Genomic DNA, 12,874 nt, shown 5'->3' on the forward strand with positions numbered 1-12,874 from the left:
TTAGGATTTTAAAACATTTTCCGTACAACTTTTTTTATAGATTACTTTCAGATCTAACTTTACAGTTCCCCCACCCCCAAACCCTTATTGAAGATTTCAGCTCCAAGAATCTTGTTCGACCAAACGTCAATCTAAGTATATTATTTTTAATCTCACTTTTAAGTTTTATTTTAATTTGTACTGATGTTGAAATGTGCATCTATTTTCTATTTTTTATTCGTTTTTAAGAATTTTTGTTGGACCCATTACAATCAATGTACTCCAAAAATTTTAAGATTTTCGAATCAAATTATTTCAAAGAAGTCGATACTTATGGACAAATACATGTGATTTTTACTGTCTTTATAATCGATAAGTATTTTATAATTTTGCAAATTATTACTATAAAAATATAAATATATATGCTATAAAATATAATTTAATAAAAATATTATTATTTTTTATAATTTAATATTTAAGTATTATTTATATTAAGGGGTTTAAAAAAAATCAATTTTAAAAAGAAAGAAAATAAGCAAACATGAAAAGATAGGTCGAATTTCGAATTTCGGAATAACAGTCCAACGGTACGTATTTTGTAATGTAGGTTGACAGAAGAAAACTCGTAACATCGACTTCAAATAGTTGTGGTGCAGCGGATGGGTTGCTTACTCGTAATCAGAGGTTAAGGGTTCGATCCAGGCATGGAAAAACTTTGTTGGGAGTGCTACCCGAATGGGGCTACCCGGCGCGAATTTGGATTAGTCGGGCTTCAATGCGAAACCAAAAACAAAAAAAAGAAGCATCACATATTTATTGGTTTATGTTGGCATGCAAAAGCTGAAAAGGGCTTATATGTTGGTTGGTTTGATTTACTTATCTTTTTAATGGAAATATAAAGTAGGTTTATTTGATGCGTAAATTCAATTTAATACGATCTAAATTATTCCAGATGGACTGACGTAGTACGTTAATTGTCATAAATGCTTGGTAAAGTTTGCACAGAATCATTCAAATTCTTGTTATTAGACACACTAGCATTACTATGACCTTGTTAACTATTCTTTTATCTTGAGCAGCGGATCAATCGGAAACAACCTCTATACTTTTTTGGAAGTAGTGGGATAAACTGCGTACATTTTACTCTCCCCAGACCCCACTTGGTGGGAATTCACTGGATTTGTTGTTGTTATAGACACACTAGTAATTGTTAAACAAGAAAGATTAAGTGCTAAAACAATGATGTATATCTTTTTACAACAATTGACGATGGTGGATTTTGATATCTACATATAATGATCATTAAATTTAATTATGGATACAGGTTGTTACTTAAAATGGAGCGTGTCGTGCATCCTGGTCCTGCTGAGCGTATGTTACTCAGATTACAGAGTGATCATCGGTCAGAGTGGCTTTGGGATGGTCGGATATCGTTAGAATTGTGTATAAGGCCTATCAGGATCGATTTGGCTTGGAATTTATTTACCTCACACCCGCCGCATCAACGTGTTGTAGATTATTTATCTAGGGCGGGATTATATAATGTTGTAAGAGTAGGTAGGATGCAGTACGGTCCTTCCCTTCTTACTGCCATGGTTGAGTGATGGAGGCCGGAGAGTCATTGCTTCCACCTACCCTTCGGCGAGGCTATGATCATGCTTCAGGATGTATAGGTAATGTTTGGGTTGCGTGTTGATGGTCACTCTGTTTATCTAACGGATGTTTCCAGGAGGGATCGGCAATGGCGTGCCATGCTAGAGGCACTCACCGGATATGCTGGGGAAATTAAGGGTAGGAGTTTTCTGAATATGAAAGTGCTAACTGACTTCATTAAAGATGAGGTAGAGAGTGATCCCGTAGGAGTAGATACTCCAGTTGGTAGGGTTGAGCAGATTGCCCGACTGTACATGCTTGTGATTCTTGGGGTATCTTATTCCCAAACACATCAGGCAACGAGATTAACCTACATTTTTTGGCTTTTCTAGACCCTATCGACGATGTAGGTAGCTATAGTTGGGGTAGCTCACTATTGGCGTACTTATACAGGTCATTATGTCGGGCATCATATATTCAAATGACCTATACGGATTTCTTCCACTCATTCAGGTAATTAAATGACTTATGTTATAATATTGTTGAAATATAATGATTTATTAACTAATTTATTTTGTCACTTTAAGGTATGGTGTTGGGAGAGGATGTTGCCTATACAGCCAAGAGTAAATGAGTTGGGGGTTGATGATGCAGTCCTTCCATATGCCAGGAGATGGACAAGGGGTGTTGAAAGAGAAAACGAGACATATCACAATCTCATCCCGATCAGAGATCAGATAGATCACATGATGGAGAAGCAGGTAAGTTTTACCAACTCATGCTAAATATGAGATGATAGTGATTAATGTACTAAAAGGCCATTAATATCATTATCCTATCTATAAACAAAATCAGTGAAGTATTTTTTTTTTATTATTATTAGCTGTTATGATTGCATTCAAGTAGGACCGTAAAATAAGTAATGAAGTGAACCTTATGATATAGGTGATAGTGATGTTTGTATGCTACCAAGACTAGTTAATTTATATAAGAATATTTTAAATTATTAATTATTTTGATTTATTATACTTTTATTGTAATTTTCAAATATAATAATGAAATATTATAATCTTAAAAGACTATTAATGTTGTATCCTTTACAACGGTTAAATCTGCTGGTTGCATGATACATGAGAAGGATATACTAGTGTAATTGTTTTTTGAGGTGTTAGTTAAAGCTTATGGTTGTTTTTCTTGGCTTTTAGTAGTTGTGTTCTTTTTTTTTTGTTTATGCGGTTGTTGTTTATGTAGTTACCCTTTTTTTTGTTGTCTTCTCTGAAAATCTGAAATTTATCTTGCTGATACTCGAAAGGAATATAATCGTTTTTTTTTGAAAGTCACAGGAAAAGGATATATACTAGTATAGTTGTTTTTTGAGGTGGTTGGTAGGTAGTGATTTTTCGGTTGTTGTTCTTGGATTTTAGTGGTTGTGATTTTCTTATTTTTATGTTGTCTGATTAGTTTTGCTAAAAGGGTGTATATATTATGAAATCTTTTTCTTCCTCCTCTTCCCCTTTTTACGTGACATCTTTTTTTGTGTAAACTGTTGATGTTTGATTTCGATATTTCATTCCAATTTTTGTCAATGATTAGGCTGCTTTACATAGTTTTTGTGGACACCGTACGATGCGATATTGCATACATTGCCCTAGTGTTGCAAGATTGATCAATCTTTATGGACTGCACGAGTGCCTTTGATTTTCTTAGAGATAGGTGAGTACCACGTGCCTGATCGGGTGATGCGACAATTTGATCAGCTTCAGCACATACCCAAGCCCCCGGAGTGGGATCCCATGCACTTTACCCATGATCTGCATAGTAGGTTGGATCAGGCAGTGATTGATCTATTAGATGGTTATTCTGATCTTTGGGGGTACCGGCATGGTAGGTTGGTTTTGCCGGTTCGTGGTGCTGTACTGAGAGATTATCCACTGTGGTTCTTGAAGCACGGACAGTTGCTGATTGGCAACCCTGCTCTAAAGGTACTTATAATTTTATAATTTTCCTATAACGAAACATATTTATGTGATGTAGGAGATTATATGTGTTTGATGTATGTTAAATAAACAAGGATAAATTATTATTTTCAATTTTAATGTTGGATTTTCTAAAGGACTTTAAAGGAAGACCCTTGAAAAAATAATTTCTCGATTATTATCCCATCCTCAATATGAGCAGTATGAACAAATCTTGTGGCTATTCCGGACATTGTCGCACATGGCTCAACATCCGGGATGATACTGCCTGTCAAGAGGCAGAAAAGGCAACGCAAGGACATTCTACCAACTAAATCAAGGAAGGATGGCGATGGATTTAGGCCTTTGGATGCTCTACGCAAGCCAAAGGGCTGTGGAACATAGTATTCATTTGTAGGTACATTATTTTTTGTTTAGCCTTGTACATCAATTTGTGCTTTTTTAATCTCCTTTGTTAAAATTTTACCCAAAAAAACTAGTTCACTTTGTTTAGAACGTATTGAATCTTCATTAAGCATGAGTAGTGTCTTAAGCATGTGTGTATTAGCATGTTTAAAGTGTTTATACTTTTGACTTTAAACCATTGGTTCTAATTTAAATATTGATTATATACCCTTATGGTTCTAATTAATATTTGCTATTTTAGGCAATAGACTCATTATATCTCCTGTTTTTCGTTCTTCTGGTAGATCAAATTGTCATCTTCTTTGCTTAGTGTTCCTCTTCTGTCTTCGTTAAAAGGACACAACTAATAGAAATTTGCCTGCACCTAAGAAGAATAAGCGTGGTGCTTATCCGAAAAAAATGAACAGCAAAGCTATTCGTAGCAGAGGCCATTGTAACAATGACATTGATGATATCATTCCCCGGCATTCAAAAAGAATAAGAAGCTAGCAAAATAGGAGGATTGATGCTGTGTGTTTTAATAATATTGACCACGTGGTAGGAGCTTCATCTAGGATCACGAGCAAAGAAAAAAATCCACATATATGGTCTTCTGACAATATCATCTCAAGTACACAGGTAAGAAGTTGCATTGCCGACTTGAGTGCATGGAAGGTAAAGAAAAGAAGAAGCATTGTGAACAGCAAGTCCAATTCCTTGGAAAATAATGTAATTGCTTGTGAACTGGAAAGTGCTGCTTCTGTACTAGGAAAGAATAATGTAGATAAAGGTAGAATTTCAGAGATGGGAGTTAACACATGCTATGAAGGAGATTTGGTGATGAGGAGTATTAACATAGGGATATGTCCATCTCAGAATACATGTGATGGGGTAGAAGAAACTAGTAGGAAGAATCCCTCTAAGTCTAATGGTACTGATCGTCATCTTGAAACTTGTAGTGATAGGTGCAGTGGCATTTCTAAGGATCGCGTTTTTGTTACTTCAGAATCGAAGTTTGTCTCTGAAGTTGAAAATCGGAACGAGCCAGTTCCTAATGTAGACAATAGTATGGCTACTGAAAGTGGTGGTTTTGTTGAGGTCAATAATACTGCAATTGAGATGAGGGGTTTCCAAATATACCCAAGACTGGAAGTGCTGATAACTTATTCCAGGAAGAGGAGAAAGAATTCTAGTGCTTCTGCAAGCAGTTTACCATCGATCATGAAGGATGCAACCTCCTCTCTCCTAATTACAGAAAACAAAACAACCACCCCCAGCTCAGACCATTGCCAAGTGTCCATATCCTACTCCAATAGTTTGCCTGCAGAAGTCAATGACGGAGGTGATACCTTGTTGATGGGTAGGCAACAAATGTTATTGGTTAAGGCGGCAGTTGACAGTCCATCCAGTGAAACATGGAATAAAAACGAAGCAGCTCAGGTTGATAATCAGAAAGAGACCGTTAATAGTTCAATGGCTTCTATCAAGGATGAGTCTCCAATAGACTCCAAGGCAGAAAATTATGAGCCGGAGAGGAGAAACGAGACAGACACCTTCGTGAATATGCCATATGTTATTGAATTTGCTAAAGGGAGTTCACATTATGCAATGCCATGTGATCTTAGGGCCTCCGATGACATTCATAGTGTTGTCACAACCATTTGAACCCTTAAATGGGGAAAGACTGTTAACAGCTGAAGATAGTCCTTCTCATTCAAGAACGATTGGTTTTGAAGGTGGGCAGATCCAAATCACAAATGTGGGTGTCATCCCTCCATTGGGGAGAGCGTTTAATACACGTTCCAGTAAAAAGCTTCTTGTTCTTGATATGAATGGATTACTTGTTGATATTCTCCCACTTTATTATGTCCCGTATAGGTTGAAACCGGGACATCATTATATCAGGGAAAGCAGGTGGAGTTGGTCAAACTTTGTATTTCACTTTTCGTTTGTACCTTTCCTCTTAAAAATTATTCTAACTGGGTTTTACCATGCTGTACCAGTTTTTAGAAGGCCTTTTCATGATGATTTTCTGCAATTCTGCTTTGAGAGATTCAATGTAGGTGTATGGTCATCAAGGATCAAGTACTATTCGAACTTTGTGTACTCACCATGGTGACTTTATCAATATCTCTACATGTGAAAATATTCGGTAGTTTAGATGTGACTCATATGATTTTATGTTCCCCATGTATGCTGTTGAAAAATTTTCAGGAGAAACATGGAGTTGGTTCTTGATTTTCTTTTGGGAGATGCCAAACACTAGTTGCTCTTTTGTTGGGTATGAATTTCTCGCTTCTCATTTATTTTCCTGACCTGGTGCTGGTGCTGGTGCTAGTTCGAACTCTAGGTGTTCAAGCAGAGGATGCATTTTAAGAATGTCTTGTGATGCTTGGACTTCAATATCAGTTAATAACTCCAGCAATGGATGTGCATGGTGAAAGTTAGTTATATTTTCTGATCTGTTTTGCATGCATTACTAATGCATGGTTTTATAAATCTAGAGGTCATTGAGCACCTAGGATATAACTCCTGGGAGCTAGAATCAGATCCAAGTTGAGGAAACATGAGTTACGTTTTATATTGGTCTTGTTTGTCTAAGCACACAGTGTATCTCTTATCTCAAATATTGTATGACTATGAAGGTTCGAAATCCATTTGTTCTTCATCATTTGACTATATGAGGAAGGATATGTAGTCATGCCTAAACTCAGGGACTGATATCCATACGTACAACACCATTACCAACAATAATATACCCAGTGTAATCCCACAAGTGGGGTCTAAGGAGGGTGCAGTTTGTACGAAAACCTTACCCTGCCTTGGGAAGGTAGAAGGGCTGTTTCCGACAGACCCTCGGCTCGAGTAAAGCATATCAAAGAAGGTATAGAAACAACAAATAATACAATAACCAAAGCAAAGGAAACAACAAGTGATCGGTTGATAGTACAACAACAACATACACCTTGTAATCCCATGAGTGTGGTCTGGGGAGGGTAGGATGTACACATACTTTACCCCTACCTTTGTGTGGTAGAGAGGCTGGTTCAGATAGACCCTCAGCTCCAAAAAAAGTAAGCGATAGATAGTGCTTAGAAAAATTAATAGATATGATAATGAGATTTGATAGTTGCATTAATTTGTCATTCTGCTGATGCAAGGATTTCTAATTAATGAATTCAATTCGAGTATCAAAATCTTTTCCTGCTCATTTCGAATTCAATAATGAACTGCTCTAGGATCATAATTGGTGGAGTTGATTTGGATCACTTGTTTTATGATGCTTTCTCTGTGCAAACTAACAGTTATTTTATTTGCCTTCAGGCTTGATGTGCCTGTATTTTCAAGTTATCCCTTCGGGACTCAAATTATATCACAGTGGTCGCCTTCCCTTTTTATGTCTGATTAGTTCTGGGTCTTCACTTGTTGGGTGATATGCAGACCTTTCATAATCTGAGAACCGTTCCTAAATGACAACAGGTGCTTAGGAAGTTTAGCTTCTGGATGAAAATGAGTCCTCATGAGTCATGACTGCTACATGTCTTAATGTGTATTATTTCATAATGACACCGATTAACCTAGGATTACATATGGTTTCGAGTTTCCACTTCCTTCTGTTACCTTGCTGGCTCACTCTACAAGCAGATACATAAAATTTATTGCTTGGCTGGAAATTACGGTGTTACCTTTCTGCAATCTGTTGGATTCCGAAGTAGTGGTTTGTTCTCTCTTGCATAGTTATTCTAAGATTCGGAAACCTGGGTGGATAATTATGTATAACCCAACATATGGAAAATGTCCCTGTCCGAATTGTCAATTATTAGTTTTTAATTGTTTATTTTCTTTTTGTGAAGTTTCATGCTTTATTACCACTATGTTTACTATTCTTTGTCCTGATTTCTATTGTATCTTGTTCTATTACTATTCTTCTTAGATTGTTTTATTTTGAGCCGGGGGTCTATCGGAAACAGCCTCTCTATCTCACATTTGAGGTAGTGGTATGAACTGTGTACACTTACCCTCCCCAGACCCCACATGGTGGGAATATACTGGGTATGTTGTTGTTGTTGTTGTACTCTTGGATACAAGTGCAGAACAAGTAATTGCTATATAAGATTTTTCCTTTTGGTGTCCAGAATGTCCTGGTGGTGGTGGTTAAATATAGAGCTGGTGCCCTCACTTGTCATGGCAATGAAGCTTTATAACATTCCACAATGTTTATATCATATACTATGTGGCACCATTAACTAAAAGATTTTATGTATATATAGTCGATGTTGGATCTGAAGGGGAGCCTTGGAGTAACTGATAAAGTTGCCGCCATATGACCAGGAGGTCACGGGTTCAAGTCTTAGAAACAGCGTCTGGCAGAAATGCAAGGTAAGGCTGCGTACAATACACCCTTGTGGTGGGGCCCTTCCCCGAACCTTGTGCATAGCAGGAGCTTTAGTGCACCGGGCTGCCCTTTATAGTCGATGTTGGATCTCTTTGGCTTCTTTTGTTTCTAATTATTTGTATTTTGGTAATAGGCTCTATATATATGGTGGAGATTGTAGTGACCGATATTAGGGTGACATTGATGTGCTTGATATGGATACACTAATGTGGTCAAAGATACTAGCTTCAGTCTTCTTCTTGCTTTTCTAATTCATATGGATCATGTTGATTGACAGCTGGATATAGAGACAAAGGTTCTTCTTACTTTTCTAATTCATATGGATCATGTTGATTGACAGTCTGGATATAGAGACAAAGGTTGTCTAAAGATATCATGTTAGATGACGACTAATTCTCTTTGTTACCAGCTGGATGTTCTTGGACCGTCGCCTGGTGCTCGAGCTGGTCATGCGCTTCAGTGAGTGAATTTTGTGTCAAGGGCAAGTAACTGGTGCTGTAGTAAAGAGTAATTAGGTTCTTTGTTTTTAGTATGTAGTGTAAATTTAATTTATATCTGGATTAACTGATGAATGAATCTTTGGTCGGATTGTCCAAGTCCATCTCTTTTCCGATGTGGGATACTTAACACTCCCTGCACGCCCAGGCCTAGTTAACTGGAGCGTGGACAATATAATATGGGGGCCCAACATCGGTGAACAAAGATTTGGGATGAGTCTCATCAAGAGACATATAAGGAGACTAATTACCCATCCTTTTTCCGATGTGAGATACTTAACACTCCCCCGCACGCCCGGGGGTCTGGCTCTGATACCATATAAAGAATGGATCTTGGACCTATCTCAACCTCAAAAGCTAGCTCATGAGGGAGGATTGTCCAAGTCCATATAAGGAGACTAATTACCCATTCCTTTTCCGATGTGGGATACTTAACAAGGCACAACCAGTTGAGTTGAATGTGGTCAGCCATCCAATTCATAGATATGCAGTTTGGTTTGAAGGATCTGTACTTGCTTCTACTCCTGAATTTTTTGCAGTAAGTTAATCATTTGGTTTTTGTTGCTTGAGATGTTAAGACCGCCACTGAAGTTACTCTTTGTAAATGGATGGTATGCAAAGTCTGACCTATTTATGTTTTTTGTTAGGCATATTGTTACATGTCCTGAGCCGGGGGTCTATCGGAAACAGCCTCTCCACTTCATCTGAGGTAGTGGTATGGACTGCGTACACTTTACCCTCCCCAGACCCCCACTGTGGGAATACAATGGATTTGTTGTTGTTGAAACTTGAGCTCGCTTGAACAAAGAAAGAATGTCAGCAGTAGATGAATTATACTCAATTTATTCAATCTGCAGTTTTGCAGCTAGTCTTGCAGGTACTCTTTTATATTCTTACTAATCATGCCCTCTCTTGTCGTTCTCGTTCCTTTCCTTTTATCTGGAAGACTAAATGAGTCCAAGAATGAAGGTTTTATTCAATCTAACAGGCATAACAGTATGATTTTCCCAAAGCATCAGCCAGGTTGGAAACTTTTTCAATCTAACAGGCATAACAGTGTTCCAGCTAGTATATATTACCATCTTCATTATTCATGCAGAGGGGTCAAAGAAGGTAATTCTTGGTTCTTACATACAGAATTTCGCTAAAGTTTCTGATGCAATCCGATCTTTTGCTTATGTCATTACATGTTCAACGCAATTGAAAATGTTGGGGTTGGTGCTTGGTGTTTTTGCTGTATTTGCTGCTATAGTTGCGATCAGCCTATATCTATTTGAGCCTCGTACTCGGCAAACTTTTGTTGGATATCTATCCGTTTTTTCTCTGATTTCCATGTTTGCTTCTCCACTATTCGTTATTGTAAGTTTTCATGTACAAAGTCACCTTAGATGATAAAGACTCCAATCCGCAGACTAATTGGCTTAAGAAACAATTTTTTCTGGCAGAATTTGATGATCAAAACTCAGTGTCTGGGACTAAATGTGCTGTTCAAATAATCACATTTGATTTGCCATTCTGGAATGCAGTATTTCCTTTCAATTGGCTTAGTATCAATATTCTTGCACTCATTGCCCAAGACTAGTATTTGATTTGGTCTCCTAATCTGGGGATTACAGTTTTTGTCTTTCCATTTAACCATTTTATCCGTCCTGTTAAGACCTGTTATGAGGTGCTTTATGACTTTTACGTTCTTCAATCTTGAACGTAAAAGAAATAGCCCTTATTTTTTTTTACAAAAACATATTTATTTAGTATACCACATCAAGAAATCTGAGTTGTTGTAATTACACCAATAATTAAGATTTTCTCAATGGTATACAACGTTTCTAGATTTCTATCACTTAAAATTGCTTTCTTTCGAAGCTGATGTGGAAATTTTCTGTCAGCAACCTGCAATCAATATCTTGAGGGAGATAGGAGTGTTTCAGAAATTGTTACAATTATAATTGAGGACTACGTTAGATCACCAATGGCCTAAGCAAGTTGTTTGATGCGGCTGGGCTTGGAAAATTCTGCTTTCCAGTTTCTCGGATGCCTAAAAATGTTGGAGAATGGCCAACTGTAGCTGATATGGTTCAGCAGAATCAGTGATTCGTTGTCTTCACATCCAAGTCTGCCAACGAATCTTCAGAACGCGTTGCTTATGAGTGGAGATACTTTGTAGCAAACCAATAAAACACTCTCAAGTTCAAGCGTTTGGATTTGCAGATGGTGAAACCTGGTTCTTGTCCAAATTGTGCAGAATTATCTGCTATGAACAACAAGTCAAAGTCGTTAGTCCTTATGTGAACTACTTTCCTGAGGCCCCAGATGTTACTCAAGCTTGCTAACATAATTCAGCACTACTCATTGAGATGATGAATACATGCCACGAAGCCGCTCCTAACTTCATTGCTGTTGATTTTTACAGGGTATGCTGCTTGTTTGAACTGACTATCTGTGGAATGAATCTTAATAAGAGTTTCTTTTAATTGATATACACTTTGATGGAATAAGAGGCAGACTGTATGTGCGTTATTACCACAAATTGAAAGGTAAGTGAATAGACCCCACTTCACTTGTTGGGAGCATGCTTCGAAAATCTTAGACCGAATCACTAAAACCATCCGAGGGTGGCATAGTCGGGAGGCGGATAGATCAGCCGGTACTTATGCTATTGGTGCTGTTCGACTAACTTCACTGATTTTGGACTATGCGGAGAAGTGATGGAGGTGGAGCCCCTGAACCTGTATGTAGACTTGGCAAATGGGCATCTAGCCTGTGAGTGTACAAACATTGCCTCTTGTAAGGTACAAATGATCCACCAAACATTGTTTCCACTAATCCACTTTGAGGCCATGAATAGTAATTTTAAAGTTCAAAACATGCAACTTTGTGACATTTTGGATTCCTTTTGGAGCATGTGATCTGCCTCAAATCAAGCATTTCTCCAATAACACCTGTTGCTGCACCAACATGGGTTGTGGTGTAGTGGTGGGACTATACCCTTAATCAGAGGTCTCAAGTTCGGGCCCTGGGTATGGAGAAAATCTTGTTGCGAACGCCACCCTCAGAATGGGTCCTGCAGTACGCTATCCGGATTAGTCGGGCTCCAATGCAGGTACTAAACAACGAGGGGAAAATCAAGAAAAAAACATTTTCAAGTTTGAATTTCCAACCAAAGCTGCAATGCTTGTTGGGAACAACATTGGTGTCTTTTGTCTTGTTGTAATGTAATTGAGCAACAGCCTACCAAGTTTATATTTGCTTCACATGGATTAAATATTACATTTTGTTCTGATTCTCTTTGTATGGATTTCTCCCATCCAAATGACATCTTCAATTTGTAACTATTTATTTTGCTACAATGTGTTTCACAAGTATATATTAATATATAGTTTAGTCATTACATTGCTTCCTTATGGTTTTTATCACCGTTTCAATTTCATTCTCATATATATTTTTAGTTAAATTTTTTAATAGATTATCTCTTTTAATTTAGACAAAATTTAGCTGAATAATTTTCGTGTATTCTTAATGACAAGTTTTTATTATCGCTCAAATATTGTGATATATTCGTAACATATTTTCTAGGTCTTTGTTCTCTTCGAAAAAAATAATTAGGTAATTAATTCTACAAGATGAAAAAACATATTTTGCAAAATCTTGCCACAAAAATTATTTCTATGTATAGTTAAAGAATAACATACTCGCAAATGTATATAAGTATCAGCATTTTCTATTTATAATTTATAATAATAATAATAATAATAATAATAATAATAATAATAATAATAATTGTTGTTGTTGTTGTTCGTATTACTACTATGACTATTATTATTATTATTATTATTATTATTATTATTATTATAATATTGCTACTACTACATTTTTTTCAGACTATAAAAGTATTACTTCTATACTACTAGTATTTTTTATTGTTGTAATTATTATTATGATTATTATCTTTTATATTTAGAATATTAAAAGGGATTAGTTTATGAATTATAAAAATCTATTTAGAACTCTTCAATGTTAGATTCTAGTTTCAAACTAATGATATTCTTTTT

At 36.7% G+C, this 12,874-nt stretch overlaps 1 protein-coding gene and 1 pseudogene across 3 annotated transcripts; both read left to right on the plus strand.

Annotated features, from left to right (window-relative positions):
• LOC107873607 lies at nucleotides 1-7,875 on the plus strand. 3 transcript variants are annotated; one of them, XR_007056343.1, is made up of 6 exons: nucleotides 1-135; nucleotides 587-840; nucleotides 1,304-2,085; nucleotides 2,160-2,333; nucleotides 3,166-3,945; nucleotides 4,572-7,875. XR_007056343.1 is itself a non-coding variant. In XM_047413453.1 (5 exons), the coding sequence occupies exon 5, from the start codon at nucleotides 4,737-4,739 to the stop codon at nucleotides 5,595-5,597; it is 861 nt and encodes a 286-aa protein (XP_047269409.1). In that variant the 5' UTR covers nucleotides 1-135; nucleotides 587-840; nucleotides 1,304-2,085; nucleotides 2,160-2,333; nucleotides 3,166-4,736; the 3' UTR covers nucleotides 5,598-7,875. The 3 variants fall into 3 exon arrangements, 1 of the variants encoding a protein (XP_047269409.1); XR_007056344.1 differs by having other exon boundaries at nucleotides 3,166-3,941; XM_047413453.1 differs by having other exon boundaries at nucleotides 3,166-7,875.
• An 835-nt stretch (nucleotides 7,876-8,710) lies between these two features.
• Nucleotides 8,711-12,220, plus strand: LOC107874511 (annotated as a pseudogene).
• Nucleotides 12,221-12,874: the final 654 nt, after the last annotated feature.

The sequence above is a fragment of the Capsicum annuum genome, chromosome 6 (assembly GCF_002878395.1).
Source record: "Capsicum annuum cultivar UCD-10X-F1 chromosome 6, UCD10Xv1.1, whole genome shotgun sequence".
Classification (NCBI taxonomy): Eukaryota; Viridiplantae; Streptophyta; class Magnoliopsida; order Solanales; family Solanaceae; genus Capsicum; species Capsicum annuum.